Source organism: Mesocricetus auratus, unplaced genomic scaffold (assembly GCF_017639785.1).
Source record: "Mesocricetus auratus isolate SY011 unplaced genomic scaffold, BCM_Maur_2.0 Super-Scaffold_100676, whole genome shotgun sequence".
NCBI lineage: Eukaryota > Metazoa > Chordata > Mammalia > Rodentia > Cricetidae > Mesocricetus > Mesocricetus auratus.
Window position 1 is genome coordinate 123,156,005 of NW_024429266.1, and position 23,136 is coordinate 123,179,140.

At 39.2% G+C, this 23,136-nt stretch overlaps 1 protein-coding gene across 3 annotated transcripts in view; it reads right to left on the bottom strand.

The window, feature by feature from the left end:
* Nucleotides 1-1,904: 1,904 nt before the first annotated feature.
* Nucleotides 1,905-23,136, bottom strand: part of Snca (synuclein alpha) — a 94,465-nt gene continuing 73,233 nt past the window's right edge. For all 3 annotated transcript variants that reach the window (XM_013117722.3, XM_013117720.3, XM_013117721.3), the window contains exons 5-6: nt 3,609-3,692; nt 1,905-2,471 (exon numbers count right to left, since the gene is read on the bottom strand). In XM_013117722.3, coding sequence (XP_012973176.1) covers nt 2,439-2,471; nt 3,609-3,692 — 117 coding nt within the window. In that variant the 3' untranslated portion in view covers nt 1,905-2,438. The remainder of the gene's footprint in view (nt 2,472-3,608; nt 3,693-23,136) is intronic.

The following is a 23,136-nucleotide window of genomic DNA, read 5'->3' on the forward strand; positions in this document are numbered from 1 at the left end:
TCAGATGCCAAAGTGTGCTTCATCAGAATGAGATTAAATGGGCATTCTGTCTAAACCAGGGGTAGACATTCGTTATTAGAAGAAAAAAACACAATTAGCAACCTTAGCAATTATATGGTTCACAATACTACAATGCTTTTAAATACTCTGCCAAGAATTCGAAGTAGAAATTATCTGTGTATATGTTTCTTGACAAAGTGTCTCGAAAACATGATCCTGCTGCCTCTGGATAGATTATAAGTGTACTAGGTGTATGCTACTTTTTCCTGGCAAGTGTGTGTATGTGAGTGTGAGTGTGTGTGTGAGTGTGTGTATGTGTGTATATGTACACTTATTTTCCATTATATCACTAATAGCTACAAAAGTTATGAACTATAGCCATGTCTTACATTGGAGGAGAGATTTTTGAGAAAGAAGCCATTGGAATTCAAAAGTTTACACTTGAATATGGTGTGGTGGCATTTGTGTGCCCAAGCCTGCTGTGGAAGGCTTTCTTTAATGTCCTTGGTGCACTCTTTACAGACTAAACAGATCTGATTTGGGATTTAAATCCTCAAAGCTAAAGCTTTAGATGAGCTGTCCTTAGGCCATACTAGGCAAGTGCAGAACTCCTGACAAGGCTTGTGTGGACAGAGGAAACGTATTAAGTCCTGAGTGAAAAATAAACTATTAAGGAAAAAAACTAACTTCTTAAACATTACCAACCAGAATCTGCTTAAGGAAGGAGAGCTTTACAACATAATTTCTATCGTTAGAAGTCCTCAAGGTCAGCCGGGCAGTGGTGGTGCAAGCCTTTAATCCCAGCACTCGGAAGGCAGAGGCAGGCGGATCTCTGTGAGTTCAAGGCCAGGCTGGACCGACAGCCTCCAAAACAATACAGAGAAACCCTGTCTCCTAAAAAAAAAAAAGAAGTCCTCAAGGTCAAGTGCATTCTTCCTCCACCCCACACTGCTCTTAGTCACTGCTGTCAATTTGATTTTGTTCTGTAACTTGTTAGTATTGATTTCTCTTTTTAAAAGGATGGTACCTTTGGTAGATTTAAAACATTAGGGACACCTGAATAACGAATCATTCACCAGCTTCAAGGAAACAAGTTAGATAGGAGAATTGTCACTTCTCTCCAGTGTCAAGCACATGTGCCAAGGAACATTCTGTAATCGTAGTTTCTCAGCTGTGATGGTGTCTTCATGGTCTCTCCTTCCTCTTCCTTTCCTGCCACTGTCCAGTGTGCATCAAAGTGGCCGTCATCATGCATAAACCACAAAATTCTTTACTGAATTCATACCATCTGCAAATAAATGGCTTTCACCACGACTCTGCTACTTTTCTCCTCAGTAACTAGAAAGAAGAACTGAGTAAGTTTTCAATCATAGTCAATTTTTTTTCTACACTCATGGGCAATTAATCCTCTTTAAGGAAAACTTATCCTGAAAAAAATATTCTCAAATCCCTGTATTCACAAAATGACGTTTCTTTTTGTTCCATCTTGCTTTTGTCTTCCCATACCTGCTAAAGTATCATATATGTCAGCCTGCTAACTGGGGATCCTGAGGTGTTTTAGATATACACATAAGAAATTCTAAGCTCAGCAGTTTCCTCTTTCAGAGGACCTCTACTATGCCAGTGTGTCTTATGAATACGTAAAAGGAAGGTAGTCAGTATCACTCACACTTTAGTCCCAAATGAACTGTTTCTCAGTGCAGCCAGCACCCAGAGTAACAATGTAGATCAGAGCTGGTTCTGTTGCATTGGGGATATACATATATTCCATCTCTCACTCCTCTCAATCTCTTTTGATAGTGTTTAAAATGTTGAATTCAGGTCCAGGTTGTATCAGTTGTCATTTCCAACTTATATTCCTGAGAAGCATGATTTCACTCCCAAAGTGAAACGGAAAAGAGTAATTTTGCAGTGAGATGATATTTTATTTTAATTTTCAATGTTTATGTACAAACACAAGTTAATAAAACACATCACAAAACTGTAAAATTCATAATTAATATTTATAGCTGCATAGTTTCATGCTCACATATTTTAAAATAGATATTAACAAATTTCACAATACATTATTGTTAGACATAAAGAATCATTAAGGACTCCTAAAACTCTTATAAGATAGCAAATCACAACTTCTCAAGAACAGCAACAAAAGTTAGTGAAGATGTATAAATAAGTGGTAGTCACTTAGGTGTTTTAAATTTCTTCTAACAATTTAGGTTTGAAGCCACAATATCCACAGCACACAGGACCCTGCTACCATGTATTCACCGCAGGGAGAGGGAAGCACCGGGATGCTGAGGGGCAGGTACAGGACATCAATCACTGCTGATGGAAGACTTTGAAACACACTGTACAGCTTTGAGGAAAGGTCATGAATGGGAACATTGGAACTGAGCACTTGTATGCCATGGAACAGTCGCCGGCAGATCTCAGGACTCTTAGGCTTCAGGCTCATAGTCTTGGTATCCTTCCTAACATCAGGGAGAGAGAGAGAGAGAGAGAGAGAGAGAGAGAGAGAGAGAGAGAGAGACAGAGACAGAGACAGAGACAGAGACAGAGACAGAGACAGAGACAGAGACAGAGACAGAGACAGAGACAGAGACAGAGACAGAGACAGAGGGAGGCAGGGAGGGAGGGAGGGAGGGAGGGGGGAGAGAGGGAGGGAGAGAGAGAAAGGGAGAGGGAGAGAGAGAATGAGAGAATGACTTGTAAGTGAACGTGACAGTTATCAAGTGTCTAATCCACAGAAGAGAGGACGCAGCCTTCCACTCAGATAAAATGACCCTCAGGACAATTTTTTGAATTTATCTGTCACAAATGTTTAGGGTTTTTTCATACCTGTCACCTATAAGTTATGGGAATTGTCACGTTAGCTTATTAGGCCTAATTCCGGATGTGCTATTTCATTTGTGGTCTCATCTTACAGGATGAGTTAGCTGCGGCCTCTGGATTTGTTTCCTCAGCTGTGCACTGTGAACTCTGTGCACCAAGATGAATTGCATGAAACCTCTTCCAGAGCTCAGACATTATTGTTTTCAGAAGTGACAATGCTTAGAGGCAACGGACATACCCTGTCCTTTTTAGGAAACTCTACCTTCTTTGAAGGCCTTCCTTAATCACTCCTTTTACTTTATTCTAAAACCCAAGCCTCCTGGAAAAATATGTGGATAACATTCACAACAGATAGCCTTCCTCAACAATACTCCAATTATATCAAGATTCTGCTGTTAAACTAAACCTATCTTCAAACACTTTTGTCTTGCCTTGTTTTAAGTAAATATAAACTTAAATGACAAAGTGTTCTACAGTTTGTCCATAACCCTAATTATGTCATCAATCTCAATCTGTCATTTCTCTGTTTCTAAGCATGATCAATTAATGTGTACTGTTGCTCGGATGCTTCCATGTGTCTGTTTCTGGTAATCTCTTGTGATAGAATGTTCTCTTTTCATTTTGACCTACCATATCTCTTATCCTGTCCAACACAGATCAAACTACACAGACCCTAAAATGGGGGAGATCTGATAGTCATAGGGTTTAGGTGGTACCCATTAGCATAATCTAAACACCTCAAGTATTTTTCTTTGTTTTCTGTATATGCCCTTTACCTCTGAAGGCATTTCATATGCCTCACTGCCAGGTTCCACAGGCATGTCTTCCAGAATTCCTTCCTGAGGGTACCCTTCTTCACCCTACAGTCAAACAGGGAAGTGCAAAACAAAGTGAGATATCATCTTAACTTTTTGAAACATAATTTGAAATAAACTTACATCTGATACATCTATGGGATGTTGGAAGAAGCATTGTCAGAACTGCACCTTTTAGCACTACTGATGGAATTCTAATGTCAGCAAACTTCTGGAAAAACACTGTACGGACATGGGTTATCAATCTGAAGAGTGCAAAGTTTTACCCAGGTAACTAGGAAGTTGCCAAAGCTAAAGTCCATAAATTGTCTCCATAAGAGCAATGTGGCAGTTACACGATGGTTTATAATCACTGGATGATGATGAATCAAATAAGGGCAATGTATACAAAGTTATTATAAAAAGATAGGCTAATTTTCTAATAATGAAAACTTATCTATAGCATAATGTTTAGCAGGACATCAGTTTTGGATAGAAACCATGTAGCAATTATTTAATGAGAATTTCAGTAAAAATTCAATGAGGAGAGATGCAGTCAGAGTCTAAATGGGCTCATCTGAAGATATCAAAGGATGCCCAGCTTAGTTGGACTGTATCCTTGTCTAAATGCTAACCTCTACTGCTTTTATCGTAGAAATGATGGGTCAATAGGCAGAGGGAAGAGACAATGGTTGACAGTGAGGCAAGATCAGACTCTGAAGATCATGCTTTTGGCAGCTGGGTAGAACAACTTATAGTTCATCCTATCTGCTTTATTTGTCATCATTAATCTCCATTTATAAACACAGAGGGTCCAAAACACTTCACATCAAAATGTTGAGTAAGATATTGCTTTTACAATATTTCATACTGCGATATAAGAATCCAAGTTTTTGTTGTGTGGTGGTTCAGCTCCAGGATTTCATATTGCAATTCTAGACACACTACGTTATCGATCTTTTGTGAACCTGAGCACAGTTCCCATACCGTGTACCTAGCTTTAGTAATAAAAGAAAGCAGAGAGATGTTTTCACTTGTACACAGGTGGAAGAAGCAAGTGATAACATTGATTCCTCCCGCTGGTGTTTAAATGCTTCTTAGAGACAGTCAATATAAAGGAAAAAGGGTAAATCACACGTTTGTGCATTTTTAATGTAATCTGTGAGATTTACATTATAAACCGGATGAGACAAATGGCAGGCCAATCTTGGAGACTGCTGACTCCCATAAAAAGAAGTGATCCTGCATGAGTAGGAGACGAGTATACCACTAGATGTGGGTGCCCATGTCTATGTGGGAGTAACTGTTTTCACTTCCAAGTTAAGCCAGGCAACACTGTATGTTGCTTGTGGATTCCTTGTCATGTACTACAATCGATTAAAATCTATCATTGATCATTTTAAACATAATATCAATAAAATTGCAAATGAATAATGATTTCTTATATTTTTAAAATACAGTATATGTGTTTTTGAGTATAGTTCTTCTTGTGCTAAAGATTGATGAAGAAAATTATGCAGTTACATTGAATTAAATTCAAAGTATAAAGATTATATGTTTATATGGATCTCGTTTAGGTAATATCACATTTGACAAATTCTTCAGGGATTATCTTGATCAACTTTTTTTTAAATTTTAGTACATTCAACAATAGGCAAAGGTTTCAGAAATCATAAATGAACCATGATTTCTATAACAAAAGTGAAATCGCAGACATGTGTCCATAAGGTTTATATGTAAATCTGTTTCAAGGGAGTATCATATCATTTGTAGTATAGCTATATATCTTCAAAGCATAAAAAATAAAATACTTTTAGATTAAAAAGTAAGAATGTCCATAGTGGAACAGACATCTTTGTTGTATGAATGGGCATCTTTTGGATATATGCCTAAGAGTGGAGTTGCTGGGTCTTGTGGTAGGTTTATTCCCATTTTCCTGAGGAAACTCCATACTGATTTCCAAAGTGGCTGAACCAGGTGGCACTCCCACCAACAATGGAGGAGTGTCCCCCTTTCAGCAATCCTCTCCAGCATAAATTGTCATTGGTGTTTTTGATTTTAGCCATTCTGACAGGAGTGAGATGGTATCTCAGAGTTGTTTTGATTTGCATTTCCCGGATGGCTAAGGATGTTGAGCACTTTCTCAAGTGCCTCTCAGCCATTTTAGACTCCTCTATTGAAAACTCTCTATTTAGTTCTGCATCCCACTTTTTAATTGGGTCCTTTGATGTTTTGGAGACTTGCTTCTTGAGTTCTTTGTAAATTTTGGAGATCAACCCTCTGTCAGATGTGGGATTAGTGAATATTTTTCCCATTCTGTGGGCTGCCTTTTTGTCTTGCTGACTGTGTCCTTTGCCTTACAGAAGCTTCTCAGTTTCAGGAGGTCCCATTTATTAATTGTTGATCTCACTGTATGTGCTAGTGGTGTTATGTTCAGGAAGCTGTCTCCTGTACCAATTCATTCAAGGGTACCACCCACTTTCTCTTCTAAGAGGTTCAGTGTGGCTGGATTTATGTTGAGGTCTTTGATCCATTTGGACTTAAGTTTTGTGCATGGTGATAAACATGGACCGATCCGCATTCTTCTACATGCCAGTCTCCAGTTATGCCAGCACCATTTGTTGAAGATGCTTTCTTTATTCCATTGTATATTTTTAGCTTCTTTGTCAAAGATCTGATGTTCGTACGTGTGTGGGTTAATACCTGGGTTTTCAATTCGATTCCATTGGTCTACCTGTCTATTTTTGTGCCAATACCAAGCTGTTTTCAGGACTACAGCTCTATAATAGAGCTTGAGGTCAGGGATGGTGATGCCTCCGGACGTTGCTTTGTTGAACAGGGTTGTTTTGGCTATCCTGGGTCTTTTGTTTTTCCATACAAAATTGATTATTGTTCTTTCAAGGTCTGTGAAGAATTGTGCTGGGATTTTAATGGGGATTGCATTGAATCTGTAGATTGCTTTTGGCAGGATTGCCATTTTTGCTACATTGATCCTACGTATCCAAGAGCATGGGAGATCTTTCCATTTTCTGAGGGCTTCTTTAATTTCTTTCTTTAAAGATTCAAAGTTCTTACGATACAGGTCTTTCACTTGTTTGGTTAGCGTTACCCCAAGGTATTTTATGTTGTTTGTGGCAATTGTAAAGGGTGATGTTTCTCTGATTTCTTTTTCAGCCCTTTTATCATCTGTATATAGTAGGGCTACTGATTTTCTTGAGTTGATCTGGTAGCCTGCCACTTTGCTGAAGGTGTTAATCAGCTGTAAGTGTTCCCTGGTAGAGTTCTTTGGGTCATTGATGTAAACTATCATATTGTCTGCAAACAGTGAAAATTTGACCTCTTCCTTCCCAATTTGTATCCCCTTGATCCCCCTTTGTTGTCGAATGGCAATAGCTAGAACTTCAAGTACCATGTTGAAAAGGTATAGAGAGAGTGGACAGCCTTGTTTTGTTCCTGATTTTAGAGGAATTGCGTTGAGTTTCTGTCCATTTAGTTTGATGTTGGCTGTTGGTTTACTGTATATAGCTTTTATTATGTTTAAGTATGTCCCTGTTATCCCAGATCTCTCCAAGACCTTTATCATGAACGGGTGTTGGATTTTGTCAAAGGCTTTTTCAGCATCTAGTGAGATGATCATGTGATTTTTGTTGTTCAGCTTGTTTATATGGTGGATTACGTTGATGGATTTTCGTATGTTGAACCATCCCTGCATCCCTGGTATGAAACCTACTTGATCATGGTGAATGATTGTTTTGATGTGTTCTTGGATCCGATTTGCCAGTATCTTATTGAGTATTTTTGCATCAATGTTCATGAGGGATATTGGGTCTGAAGTTCTCTTTCTTAGTTGTATCTTTGTGTGGCTTGGGGATCAAGGTTATTGAAGCCTCATAGAAAGAGTTTGCAGCTTTTTTTGTAATGGCCAGAACTTGGAAGCAACCTAGATGTCCCTCAACCAAACAGTGGATAGAGAAAATGTGGTACATTTACACAATGGAGTACTATTCAGCAGAAAAAAACAATGGAATCATGAAATTCGCAGGCAAATGGATGACACTAGAAGAAACCATCCTGAGTGAGGTAACCCAGTCACAAAAAGAGAAACATGGCATGTACTCTCTCATATATGGATTTTAGACATAAATCTGGGGAGTGCCAGCCTACAATCCTATGGCTAGAGGGTCTGGGAAACAGAAACTTCATTTAGTGGCTGATCGAAGAAGAGGCAGACTCCCTCAGTTAAGTACTGAGCTGAACTCAAGAAAGCCAGTAACAGAGAGGGAGGACTGATGATCAAAAGGATTAACACTGGGCTGACCAGACATAGCTGACCAGAAATAGCTGACCAGACAAAGGTTAACTCTTGAATCCCAGGCATCAGCCTGGGAATCCAGCATGGGACTGATCAAGACCCCCCTGAATCTGGGTGTCAGTGAGGAGGCCTAGGTAATCTATTGAGCCTTGTGCAGCAGATCAGTACCCATTCCAAGTAAACACACGGACTTTGGACTCCCATAGAACAATGTGAGGTGCACTCTCACCCTGAACTCTTGGGGAAGGGTCTAGGCCCTGCCCTATATGAAATGACAGACTATGGACACCCCCATGGAGGGCCTCACCCTCCCTGGGGGAATGAGGGGATAACGGGGGGGGGGAGTTGGGGGGAGGGCACGGGAGGAGGGGAGGGAAAGGGAGAGGGACCTGGAACTGACTTGTGAATCAACCTTGTTTCTTATCTAAATTTAAACTGGAAAATTTTTTAAAAATTAATTAAAAAAAAAGTAAGAATATCTTTATGAAACATTCTGCTGGGTAACCAGAATGTGTAAAACACCAGCCAAAGGGCAAAAACAGAACAAGGTATTGGTACAGATGAAGTGGTCATATAGAGCAGGGCTCATGTCAGCCGTTGTTCCTGCAGAAAAAGTTGTCAAAGACTTGTAACAAGAATATCGATTATTGTTAACTTCTACTTTTCAGAGAGATCTGTGCTGCAATGGGACCTAGCTCCTCACACATAGCTTGCATTCTATCTGGACTTTAAATGCATAACATACATGCTTCCTGGCCCTTAATGTATATCTTGCATCCTTTCTGGCCCCTAATGCACAGCCTGCATTTCACCTTGCCTTTAATGCTCAGCTTGCATCCCACCTGGTTCCACACGCAAAACTTGTGTCCTTTCTGACTATTATTACGTAGCTTGAATCTTCCTAGTCCTTAATGCATAGTTTCTACCAATGCATGGCTAGCACTCTGCCTGTACCCATCCCATGCATATCCTAATATGTGGCTTTTATCCTTCCTTGTCTTTCTGTGTGTAGTTTCCATCTTACTTGCCCCTCATACATGTCTTGCATTTTCTTGGCCCCTAAGACATAGCCTTTATCCTGTCTCCTGGTGTATATCTTGAATTCTTTCTAGCTCCCATGTGTAGCTTACCTCTTACTTCCCCTTATCTTGCAACAAAATCTTCACTGAAATTTTCCATAGAAAACTGTGTTAGGTGATTTTTGGTGTCAAAGTAACAGTACAGAAAACAAACATGGATTATTCACAGAAGCAAGAAATTAAGGCCAGAATTGACCAGAATCTCCAACTGATCTTGGAAATTACTGTTTACTGTAAGCAACTATTTGTAACCTACATGGTGTCATCTATTATAAGAACAGAACAATATAATTGCTGCCATTGTGAATTCCTATTTATGTATATGCTTTTAAACAAATGCTACTTTCAACCTTAATCAGAGAAGCTTCTTTGTCCAGTGAACAGTGGTGAATGTACTGACTCCTGGCTACAAAATGCTCTGAGTACTAGTGATCAACATTAGAAAATATATTTTTACTATCCCCTTTAAAGATCAGTGGACATCGAAGAAATGGTAACAGAAAGAGTGAAGGGCAGTGAAATGTTATATTCTTGCCAAGATACAAGAATTTCAACTCAGAGCACTCTAAATATGTATAAAAATGAGCCTGTCAACGTTCACGTATAGATAGAAGAAGGGCTCAGGTGACCCCATATCTCACTTCTGGACCATTTACTGACTAACTTAGGAAAAGGATAAATCATTGCCTTCAGTTTTATACTCACTGATGATTCCACTACATTCTAAAGAACAGTTCCAACCAAATGTTCAGCTAAAGAGACCTGGTTAAACCAACTGGGTCACCAAACAAAACCTGAAAGCAATGAATCAGGGAAAGGAGTTGTTAGCAGTGGTGGGAGTAAGGTCTTGAATGGGATGAGAGAGGAAATAAGAGGATTTTGGGGAAAGAGTAATTATAAGGGGTGTGTGTCTGTATGTGTGTGTTTGTGTGTATGTGTACATATATGCGTGTGTGTGTGTGTGCACACGCACATAGTAGTCAAATTTAATTGAAAAAGATGTACATACCACATATTCTACATCTTATATAGGGAAGTCCACATACATATAAATTAAAATGCATATGTTACTAAGACAAATAGCCATATTAAAAAGAGTAGTTGGCAGGAATGAAAAACTTGTTAGAAAATACTTGGAAGGCCTTTGTTCAATGTGAAATGTGCATGGGACTGGGAGATGGCTCAGTCAGCGAATTATCCCTACTAAGCATGAGCATCCAAGCTGAGTACCTTGTGCTTATAATCTCTAGGTAGTTTATATGGGGGTGGTGAGTGGTGGGTGTAAAATGAGGGTGCAAGAAGTCCATCCCTGGAGGTTGCTGACCAACCAACTTATTCTACTCAGTGAGTTCCAAGTCTGCGAATGACTGTCCTCCTGGTGCCTGAGTTACCCTGGGTAGTCCTTTAACTTATATATGCCTGTGACCAGGCATACAAACACCTGTATTCACATACATGCACCGCAAACACAGAAACTAGAGAGTTCAGTGGGTGAGGTTTTCCCTTTACCCTGAGGTCTACTATAAATTAACAAAAACACAACTATAACCTGAGTTTAAGAACAACAACAACAACAAATGGCTCGCCACAAAACTGACTGTAGATATGTGGTTCCTGGCTCATCTGCAAGGCTAGTTTACTACCATAGTGGTTAAGCTGCCCCCACTCATTACATCTAGCAAGATTTTCTCAATGAACAGCAAATGGCTATGTCATCAACTACATGCATCATGTGGGAATAGCGAAGTTGGAAAGCACTGATAAGACATGCAGCGAACACACTGTTCGCAGGTTACACCTGTAATGAGCCTTTTGAGAATATGGATGCAACTTTATCCAGTTAAGTGATATTAGTGGAGAATCTAGGCCTACACAGAAGCAATGTGTACTCCCCGTCTCATTGAACATGGGCATGTTTTATATTGGAAGGCTGATAGCTCATTCGTCTTTCTTGTCTTCTTCCTATCTGGTACAGTGACTTAGTCTCAGCAATCCTCTCAGATGAATATAACGGTATAGAGAAAAGATGAACACCCACTTATCTCATTGTTTAACAGATTTGGGAGAAGACAAAATAAAAAGCAAGATGGTATATTAGATACACTTGAGGAATCTTTGTAAATACATTTTATCAATCATTGAACCAATTTTATAAAACACTTGACACATCAAATAGGTAGCTGTGTAAAAACACTTCTAAGTAGGAGTTTCAGGAGGTAGCGTGCTATCTTAATCCTCACTCTCTTTGGTAAGCCCTACAGTGCATGCCATATTGAACGCACAACCATGTCATTAGCTGACTCATCTAATGAGACTGCACCACATGGCAACAACTGCCGACTTTCATTCCTGTTACTTGGATATGATCTGGTTGGAAAATACTAACACACAATGGAATCCAGAGAATAAACTGAGTTTTTTGTATTTTAGAATGGTTGAGGGAAAATATTATTCTATATGTTTTAATATATACTTGAGATTTTCACTATTATTTTAAACTGTATGGGTTGTGCTTGTAAAGATAAACTCCCCAGTTAGAGAGGGCATAGGACATCATCAGAGTTCAAGTGGGCTGAGCTTAGGAAAGTTTACTGCACCCTCATAATAAGCTAGCCACATCCTCTTTGCAAGTGCACTGATCTTTGGAAGCAGAACCTAAACTCAACAACTGAATGAAAAAGGTCGACTTTGCCCCAAGTATGAGGCAAGATCAATGCTTTTATTTTAGGTATCATTGGCGAATGCTGTAGGTCTTAGAGGAAAAAGTAGGAAACATTAAGACTATAATGAGCCATGGTACTTAACCTTTTTTTTTCTGGAAACTTATAGTCCTGTCTGAACACAATAGTGGTAAATGGAAACTTCTTTACCAGATTATAGAAAAAGCTGATGGAAAAGGGTACTCCTTGGGAGGTAACTGAAACCCAACATGGTGGTTCATGCTTGTAATTACTGAGCTTGAAGAATTAAAAGAGGATTTCCAAGGATTTGAGCCCAGTCTGGGATCCGTCGTAAGTTCCATTCAATATGAAGTGAAACTTGCTCACAAAAATAAGTAAATTAATATATTAAATTAAATAAAGAACATAATTGAAAAGAGATGTAGCTAAAATGTTTCCTTGTCCATCTATCTTACTTATAAATGAGCAACAGTAAAACACAGACCTTCCTTGGTGTTTCATCAGCATCTGGATATATTCCAAAGACCTTAGAAACTTTACCTGAACTAAAAGCAGTTCTTAGAGATGGCTGTCCTTATGATCCCCATTTATGCACCACTGAACAGATCGCACCTGGCTCCAAAGCCCACTTGCTTAGTATGTTGTATTTTTATGAAGCTTCTTGTAAACAAAATCTTCATAATAAAACATTAAACCAGACCGCATGAACAATGCATAATTAATTCCTGAAAATGTAAAACATTTTGTTAAATACCTGAACTATCTCTGGTATTGATTAAAGCTTGTTACTATTTGCAGCAGGAAAAATAATAGCAGAGTGCTACAAGAATTGAGTGTGTGTGTGCAATGTTTTGCCAAGGACAAAACAGACAGATTTTTGTTTTAATTTGGGAGACAATTAACAAGTTGCTTGTAATCAAGTGCCCTACTTAGACAACAATATTTTATGAATGTGAGGTAAGCTATTTTATCAGAGGTCCTGACACTACAAACTTCCAGAATAGCTTGAATTAACATCACTTGAGTTGCTTCCTTCTCTCATGCTGACAAGGAACAAAGATTTGCTGAGCACTGAAGATGGTAATCCCTCTTAAGCCCCTGCATTATGTCTACTTTGATTATTACAATAGGCATAATGATCCATTAAGTAAGTCCATTGGGCAGATGCCACATTTAGCCATCATGTTCAGTTTGTTTATTTATTCACAAAGGGTCTGAAAAGAAAAAGATTAGTTACTTATCACAGTTGATGAACTCAATATTGTCTTTCCGTTCTTTATAATAAAGGATTAAGTGTTTATTTGTAGTCTTTTAATTAGTTTTAAAGCATCCATTATTTCTGGATTACTTACATTATTAAACTCTCAATAAGTCAATCCACTGCTCTGCTCAACATTCTCAATGGATCTTTCTTTAGTTTGATTCCTTTAGATCTCCTTTTGTTTAATACTTACCAGGAACTCGCAGATTCCCACAGACACACTGAGTGTCTGAGGACAACATAAGCATCTCTATGATTGTGAGTAGGGCTACAGGCACTCTTGTGTGATGAGAATTCATGAGTATGTGACAGAAAAGCCTGTCTAGGGAAAACTACCAGTTCAATTACCTTGCGGAGCAAATAAAACCTTCCTTACAAAACCCCCACAAGCTCTGTGCCTCAGAGTCCTCTCCTAGAAACTGTGTACACACAATGGTTGCTTGGAAAACTCTGGAGAAAATATACTTTCTCCTGAGCAAAGAAAGTACTTGGTAACCAACTAACAAAGTGACAAACAGTACCTGTGACATCATAGATATTAAATATCGTGACATAAAGCAGCCAGTAATGGCCAGTACATGGTCACATAACAGTATTTGGTGAGAATTTACTATGTGCTGTGATAGCAATCGATTTTTCTATGTATTTCAATACCTATTGTTTTATTAATGAGTACTCATTATTTTTATATTGTCAAGTTATGGCTAATATTTTTTCTTAGAATAGACTGAAGTTTATAAAACCTTGCATTTTAATTTTTAATTTTAGCCCTGTCTGTTTTCATCACTTAGTTACATTTGAGTCTCTAAGGAACCTCAGTGTTTGTCTTTTTCAAGCTGGCACACAGGCCCTTCCCTATGCCCACCTCTTTAGCTGCTCAGCAATATAGTTACAGACTAAAACAACAGATGCCAAAGTACTAGACATGAGTAAGAAGCACCCAATAGAAGACTAATGAAGCATCAGCTGATAGCACAGAGAGCTCTCAGCATCCTTCCCTTCAGACTTACTCACAGTAGCAGGAGTAGGGCTTACAAGGGACCACATGGAAGGTGGGACATGTCTCCAGCCTCAGCTCAGGAGGTTGAGTAGACTTCTAGTAATTCATATGAAACTGCTTAGAAAGCATCTCTTAATCTTTAATTCGCTGGTTCTCTTAAGGAAATCAGGATAAGAACTCTATGAAAAGCATGACCTGTTCTTCGTTGTCCCTGGGTTCAAACTCACAGGTGGACTAGTGTGCTTCCTGTGAAACTTTCACAACTGAGACATGAGCTCAGTTATGATTTTAGAGCTGACAAATAAAAATCACATAATATTACCAGCTATTGTAGTGCCTGGCTGCCCTGTGGCTACCTTCCAAAAATATGGCCTCTCTTGTGCTTAAGAGGTTGTGTGATATCTGTAAATGTAGATGTATGCTATTTTATTTGAAGAACTGACCAAATATCAAGGACTTTGTGATACTTTTATGTACCACTAAAGACTTCAAAATTTTCATAAAATTTAAATTGAAAAATATTCCATCTTTACAGTCTAATTCAGTGAAGGGATCTATGTTTCATACCAGCAAAGCCACAATGTTTCTCCTAGTGTCAACCTATCAGACTCTTCAAAAGAAAGGTGAATTAATAATATAAACATTCTCATATACTGTGAATGATGCCAATAATTGCATGGTGTATACTGACATATAGCAGCACATGGTTTCACTTCAAACAATTTTAAATATATAAAAATAAAAGATATGTAAAGGCTGATAAAGCAGACAACTGTAAACATGATCTAGGGCACTGCGATGTAAAAATAAGATGTTCAAAACCAGGAGAGATTACTCCTGGATACACTAGCATTGCATCTGGATACTTTGAGAATTTCTGGAAAACCAGAGACGGGATATATCATGGACAAAACATGGCAGTAGGTGATTCTGTTAATGTAGATAATGGAATTGGAGACAGGTGAGCTCCCTTAACGCTTGCCAACGGGGTTTGCACATTTAATAACCACTGTGCTTTGAGTGAAGTATATAAGGGTAAAATTTGTTCCAGTATAAACACCTTGCCAGTGACCTGCAGAATGGCTGCAGAATATGAGGATCATATGGGCTAGCAGCAAAAACCTCAGAAGAGATGTTGGGAATCTTGGAGATTGAGAGTGAAAATAGTGTAGCTGTGATCTTGTCAAAGTTAGCAATGATAGCATAAAAGTTGTCCATAGTTTGATTTTTCTTCCTACTTGCGAGTTAGCACATTTTTCAATGTCAATATTATAGCTATTCAAAAAATACAAAATAGTTCTGAGCCTGAAAAATGTTACCTCACTGCTTGTAAGAATAGCAGTAGCCAAAGCATGGTTCTTCTTCCGAAGCCATAGGGAACTTCCTAGCTCCCACAGGAAAGGAAAAACAACACTCTCAGTCGTTGGTATTAGGATAGAGGAGAACTCCAGAGCTTGGAATAGTGACATGATTTTATAATAGAGAGTGACTACAAGCACAGCTTCTGACTAAGGCTATTCACTCATGCCTGCCTTTTGCCTCAAAAGGAGAAACTCCTCCCACTTTCAAAGACTGATCATTTTTCTAATATCTTCATGAAGGCAGACCCGGAGTTGGTTAGTTTTTTTTTAACTCTTTTAACTCTTTCCTCTTTGGGGGGGCAGTCACCCAGCCCCCAAATAAATACACTCAGAGGCTTATTCTTTCTTATCAACGTTTGGCCTTAGCTTGGCTTGTTTCTAGTCAGCTTTTCTGAAATTATCCTGTATATCTTTGACTATGGGCTTTCACCTTTATCTACTTCTGTATAGTTTTCTTTACTTCTAACTCTGTGGCATACTGTTTAGCTGGATGGCTGACCTCTTCTTTTCTGGCTCCTTCATTTCCGCCATCCAGATTTCTCCTTCTATTTATTCTCTCTGCCTGCCTGTCCCAGCTATCCTTTGCCCTACCTTGCTATTGACCTTTCAGATCTTTATTAAACCAATCAGGTGTTCTCAACAGGCAAAGTATCACAGTTGCACAGAGTTAAACAAATGCAACATAAATTACGCAACACATCTCTGCATCATTGAATGTTCCACAGCATAAACAAATGTAACACATCTTTAGCTAATATTCGACAATGCAGACTCAAGCAAAAGCAGCCTGTACTTTGTTCAAAATATGCTGAAACGCAAGATCTTTTGGGTTCCAAGACTGTGTAACTGTGGATAAGTAACATAGAGAAAAAGGATAAACTAGTTGTCTTTTTTAATTGTCAAGATCATAATTTAATTACATTTCTCCCTTCACTTTCCTCCATGCAAACCCTCCTATACAACCTACCCTGCCCTCCTTCAATTTTATCGTCTCTTCTTTCATCAGTATTGTATATAGATACATATTGCTGACATAGTCTGTTGAATCCATATAATGTTTCTTATATGTATGTGTTAACGCTGACAAATTTGGATTTGAGTCTAACTGATCAGAAACACAATGACTACTATTAGCAATAGAAAAAAGAAGACACAGTATATTTCAGGACACATAAGTCTTCTCTGGGATGCATTGTCTGAAATGCTGCTATGAATAAGACATTAGAGACTTCAAATATGTTTTGGACCCTGTTCTTGAGGCAGTGGGACAGGGTTAGACATTTTTAAATACCATTAAAATGCCAAAATATTAATAATAATCCTTTATCATAAGCACCATTTTATTTTTTTAAAAAATAAGCTAAGGAGTTGGTGGCTGGGGCAATGTGACTCCTGTTGGGGAAGTCCTGTGTATATGTTAATAAATTACTACTGGCCAATAGGAATCTAGATAGGTGGGGCTAGGAGTCCAGGAGGATTCTGGGAAGGAGAAACACAGAGAGTCGAGATGTAACGCCATTGGGGTAGGAAGCCCGGAAACCTCTCCAGTAAGAGGCATACTTAGATTAACAATTATGGGGTAATTACTTAAGTCAGAGGTAGCCAGTAAGAAACAAGCAAGGCCAACAGCTTCATAATTAATATAGCCTCCTGTGTGTTTATTTGGGACTGATGCGGCAGAGCCCAGGCGGCTGGCGGGGGATAAACCAAAGCAGCTAGCAAGAAAAAGCTTCTCGTAACAGACTCCCTAACTGACAGATGCTATAATTTCTCTGGTACCCTGTCAGTTTGAGTGAGGGGCTATTAGTCAACTGACCTTTGTCATCAAAGTAGCTGATATAGTAACAAAAGAGGACAGCCTTGGCAGCAGTGAAGAGGGGGTGACCAAAAAGCTCCAGAAAGCAACTGAGTAGAAGGGATGTGGATCAAAGGTTGTGAAGACCATGCAGACTGTGAGGAGTTAGGCAAGAAGACGCAGACCTGGCTCTTCTGAAAAGGTCCAGGGAGCTCTCAGGCTTTAGGACAACTTAGATCTAAGAGCTGTATCCTAGCTGCTATTGACAGTTAAGGATGCTCACATTCTAGGTCCTGGAGCTAGAATTCATTGCTTTAGAAATGAGGATGCTGGCAACAAAGTCCTGTTTCAGAGGATGTCACATGAGCCATGGTAACCATGTGTCCCATCCTTCATCCTTGGTGTCCTACTTAAAGACTGTTAGCACTGGCAGGAGTTGTCTGCTGGAAGCATTCACTGAACTTGGAAGTTGAGGACTACAATAGCTAAGTGCCAGGGCCCCATATGGTTAAAGGGCAGAGAAATAAGCCTGCAACTAAGCCTACAGGTGTGAATCTCTGGTTAATGTCTAAGCAATGGTCCTATACTCCCAGTGGTTAAAGTCACAAGACTAGGAGTCTGCCAGCCGAACACCCAGGACTCAACACTCAATGCCTGAACTCACAGTACCAGGGGAACTTCTTTTCATCTGTCCAAGATTTGTCTCTGGTTAAATAAGAGATGAACCTAAGCAGTTGTTTGGTGACAGTTTTTGAGTACTGTCTTCATTGCTGTGATTAAAGAAGTCATCATATTTCACAAACATATGGAGAAAAGCGAGGCGAATGAAGAAAGTGAACACATCACACAAAAAAACCTCAGTAGTCAAAGGAGAAAATATGAAAAACACATAAGCTAGCATGAAAGATGGAAACAAGAAAACAACAGTGTTCTAGGAACAGAATGTCATCCCAGGTACTATGGATGACATTGCTAAGGGTGTCAAGCACTGATCAAGGAAAATGAGGATACAAACCACACAACCTTACAAATACTTCCTGTACCCTGTTCTCACTCAGCAGGAATGCACACTGGTGTGTTAAGGTTTCCTAGGAATCAAGAACAGTCCAGAAAGGAGAAAGAGGAGGGGGAAGAAAAAGGGGGAGGAGTATGAAGAAGAAGAGAGAGACAGGAGAAGCAGAGAGGAAGTCAGATCTTAGATGACAAAAGGAATAAGAAAGATATTTGGAGTTCACTGTTGGAAGAAATTATAAACAGAAAGAGGTGATGAATTCATACAGCAACAACAGAACTGGAAGTGTGACTGGGTATGTGCACCTGATCTCTATTTCTCTATTGTTTTTCTTACAAAAATAGTCTTGAGGTTTGTTAAGCACCCAGTAGGAAGGAAGGATTAAGGTGTCGGCAGAGACAGAGGTTGATTGATAATCTAAGATCTCAGGTCACAGGTGTACTTCTCCACACTTTAAGGATGAGTAGCCCTGAGACTTGGAAACATCATCTTGGAAAAGCAGATGCACCTTGACAGGAAGCTAGGTTGCAGATGGAGTCCAAAGAAATGAGAGGAATCTCTGACACACCCTTTCTGTTTTCTCACTGAAACTGGTAAGATCACAAACAGGAAAACAGGAGGGAAAAGAAGAGGCATGCATTAACCATATAATCATGCAAAGCAGTCATTCAGACTATGTTATTCATATTAGTAAAACATGAGGGTGAATCTCTTTCTGAAGTCCCTAGGATGGCATTCAAGCTCAGTCTGCAGTCATATAAATGTTAGAACAAGGCATGTGTTTTAAATGCTGAGATATGGTTGTGATTGGAAAAGTTCTATAATAGAGCCTGAAAAACAAATTAGAAAGAAACTAACTAACTGCTGAGAAGTGGTGTATAATAAGAGGGACCTTGCATTGTCAGGGAAGAAGTAGTCCATAACAAGTAGAAACTGGGCATCACCATTTGGGGTTTAGTCAGTCAGCCCAATCCTAAATTTTCTTTAACAGCTAAGACAGTATATTTTTAATAATTTACTTATCTAAGTTACATTTTACATTCCAACTTCATTTCTCCCTCTCACTCCTCCTCCCACCCCCTCTCCTCTTCCCCCAATCCTCTCCCACCCCATCCACTCCTTCTCATGGGTAAGAGTTCTCATGATAAGTCAACAAAGTCTGGCACATTAAGTTAGGGCAGGACCAAGCCCCTCTCCTAAACATTAAAGCTGAATATGGCATCCCACCATAGGGAATGAGCTCCAACAAGTTAGCTCATGCCCGGGGGCCCCTCTGATAGTTCAAGCTTCACAACTGTCTCACACAGATGGAGGGTCTAGTTCAGTACCCTGAAGTCTCCACTGTTGGTCTAGAGTTTACGAGTTTCCACGAGCTTAGTTCAGCTGTCTCTGTAGATTTCTCCATCATGATGTTGACCTCCCTTGCTCATATATTCCCTCCTCCCTCTCTTCGATTGGATTCCCAGAGATCAGTCTGGAGCTTTGTACTACAAATAATAAAAATCCAGAGACAGATATTGGGGTTCAAGCTGAAGATTAGAGAAGCAAAGGGACCAACCAGTAGCTCTCACATCTACCAATGCTCAGATCAAAGGGGCAATCCAGTGAATCTGTTTTCTATGAAAACCATAGCAGTGAAAGTCCTGTTTCTATCGAGATACAGCTTGATATAATGGGGTGCTACTGATTAATAAATGAAGTCACTTTCATTGTACCAATAAAGTGTGATTTGACAGAGTACCTAATATGCTGTATATTATCAGCACACCTGTAAAATGGGGGCAGAACAACAGCTATTTGTAAAAAGTATTTAAAATGAACCTGTTCATGTACTGCTCCCAAATCTCTCACTATTGGTTCTACTAATTTGCATGTTAAGTGCCTCAGACCCTCTCATTAAATGTCTCCTACCTCTGGAAGAAAGGATGACTAACCTTGCTTAGTGAACACATACTACTGCAAAGCAGAAGGCACCTGCAAGAAAAGGCTACCAAAACCAAGAAAGTAACCCAGGACATGAAGAGAGTGTTGATAACACAGTAGATACACACTGTCTGGCTTGAAATCTACTGCATATCTATCATAAAAAGAACATAAGGTGTTTTGAAAACATAGCATGGCCTATGGTTACAGTTAACACTGTAACTACTCAATACAAAGTCAAATGTTCCTTCTTGCTTGAAGGTCACAGAGGACATCTAGAATCGAATGAGCTCAGTCTCTAAGGTGATTTCATACACTCATCTTGAGGCACATGGAGAAGATAACATTTATTATTTTTAGGAATCAATGCCATAATTCAAGCCAGTCAGGGTCACTGAGAAAAGGGTTTTTAAAGGCTTAGAAATAAAACCAAATACTTTTATGTGGTTTCAGAGTGACTGAATATATGAAGTCCAGAGTCGCCTGAAGGCCATAAATTCCATTCTTTTTAAACTTCAAAGATGGAAAACTGAAATTTATTTGGACTATCAATTATGAATTTAAGTAAAAAGGAAATTTGGTTAATGGGCATTTGAATACAGTAGCTCAGCAAGAGTTTTCCAACACTGTGCATCACTGGAGTATGAAAATATTGTCCTTAGGAATGTAACACATTGCCATCTGATATCAACCTTTGCAAACAGTTGTCAACTTGCTGTTCTGGACATACCTTATTTTTCTTCCCCACAATATTCATTTTCACATAAGTGCTTCCCAACTTTATTTTTAGTTAATCTTCTAATTTCAGGCATTTTAAGAGCCATTTTGTTTTGTAATGAAATCCCCCCACAGAGACTTTAGTAGTGTTTGAGTTTCTGACATGCAGCTGACTTTATCAAATGCAAACACCAATGCAAATGAAAAGATTTTAACAATAGAAGGTCTAAATCAACATTGAAGGTCAAGTTTCTCAGGATGTCTTATGTCTTGAAAACCTGCCTTCTGTAATTATCTGAAGCTTTGGTTGGATAATTACTGAGGGATTCTGCAGTTGTCCCTTCTCTCTACATAGGTCACCACATTAATTAAGAGAGCTTCGCTGGGGACAGTTTGCTGCTCTGCATTTTAAAGTATTTTATTTTTAGTCTTTTATTTCCAACAGGGGTGGAGAAAGCATCAAGAAAAAAAAAAGGCTGCTTCTCAACTAAGTTTTTCACACAGAGAAAAGGGAGGTGGTGGGAAAGAAAGAATCTTCTAGAATGAGCCTTCACAATTGTACCTTTATCCATTTTAAAAAGGAGGTCAGTTTAGAATTCGCACATCTTTCATGACTTCTAATACACTTTTCTGGCTGATTCATTTTAATTAACACAGACATGTGATCCAGGTGCTGGCTGTGACCAAGAGGCTAAAGTTGTCTTCACACTACATCACTGCTGTCAAGTGGGAAAACACAATGAGTAAGCTGAGAATTGACCTGACTGACAGGAGACTGGCCCACATCTACCCAAAGGGTTTCTCAGGCTGATAGGATGATGGGGAAAGACAATGAAAGCATGTTTCCCATATGTTTATTTTAAGGCCGCCCGTGTAACAGTAATACCATAAGTGGAACAATCCATCTAAGTGATAGATAAATTTGAACTCACTTTCAGCACCAATTGTCCTAACTGCCTCGGGCTGAGTCTGGCAGACTAGCTCTTAAAATAGAAGGTGTGTGAGAGGAGTACCTAATGGTGTTCCCTATTCTTAGATCCTGCAGGTGGTAACCAATAGCCAGCCTTGGTAATATGCAATTATCTCCTCCCTATGTGCTTCCCCAAGTACCCTCCCACATACACTGCTATGCTGGAGAGTTCTGGTACAGGTGAAAGGCCTTTATTCCTATAGGGTGGTAAGTATCGAAAAGCAAAGGAATCACATTCTCCCATCTGTACCCTCTACAGTTCTTCCTCAATGCCTATCAAAACCTGCACAGTACACAAGACAATAAACTCTTTCAAATAGCAAACTCTCAATGTTTTGTGGCTGATATTTAGACTCAGATAAAAAAGGAACCTTTGTTCATAGGAGATATGAACACAAGCCAAAAATGTATATTGTTTAATGCTGAGATTTTAGTTACATTTTTCTTCTGCATTTTAAGACGATAATATAATTACACAATTTTTCACTTCCTTTTCCTCCCTCCAAGTCCTCTCAGTACCCCTTCTTGCATTCTTTCAAACTCATGACCTCCTTTTTCACTAATTATAGTTACATGCATATAACTAATATGCATACTCCTAAATATAATTTCTCAGTCTGTATAGCATTACTGATGTGTATGTTTCAGGCCTAACTGTCTGGTATTGGATAGCCAATTGGTGTGCTCTTTTCTTGAGAAGGCTACTTCTCACACTAGAGAATTCCTTAGTTGCCCATAGTTCTTTGTGAAGGGTTGAGATCTCATGGGCTCCTTTCCTTCCACTTTAGCATATCTCTTGTTGCCCTTGTTGAACTCATGCTTAGACAGCCATGGTGGTGAGACTGACATTACTAGGAGACACAGTTTTGCAAAATTACTGAAAGAAGATTTATAAGGACAAAGTTTAAATCATTAGCCTCTTGACAATAAAAGGAGCTGTAAGGCACAGCACTTATGTTGGAATAATTTTGAAGATTTGTTCCTTGTCAGGGACACACCCCAGTCTTAGTAGGCATGCTCCTGGATTAGGCATACCCCACAGATGGTTAACCCAGAGCTGTTAGTTACAACGGGTGCCACTGTGGCTGTGTTCCTAGCTCCCTGGCCTCAGTACCTCTCAGAGCACTCGGTGTGGCTTCATGTTTAGGAGGCGAACATGTCAGCATGACTGAAACCACTTACCAGCCTTTACCTTGTGGTCAGAAATTCCAAGAAAATTAGATAATACTTGTATGGGTTGTTGAATTCATGCACAGTACGCATGAGGCACTTTCCAGTACTACAGTAAAAGTATAATGGATAGCTGTTCTTGTCTATATATCAGTTTTTTTTTAATTTGACATCTTATTACATCTGAAGTTCTCTCTGGATTTGGCTGTAAATTTTGCCAAGTTCCTCA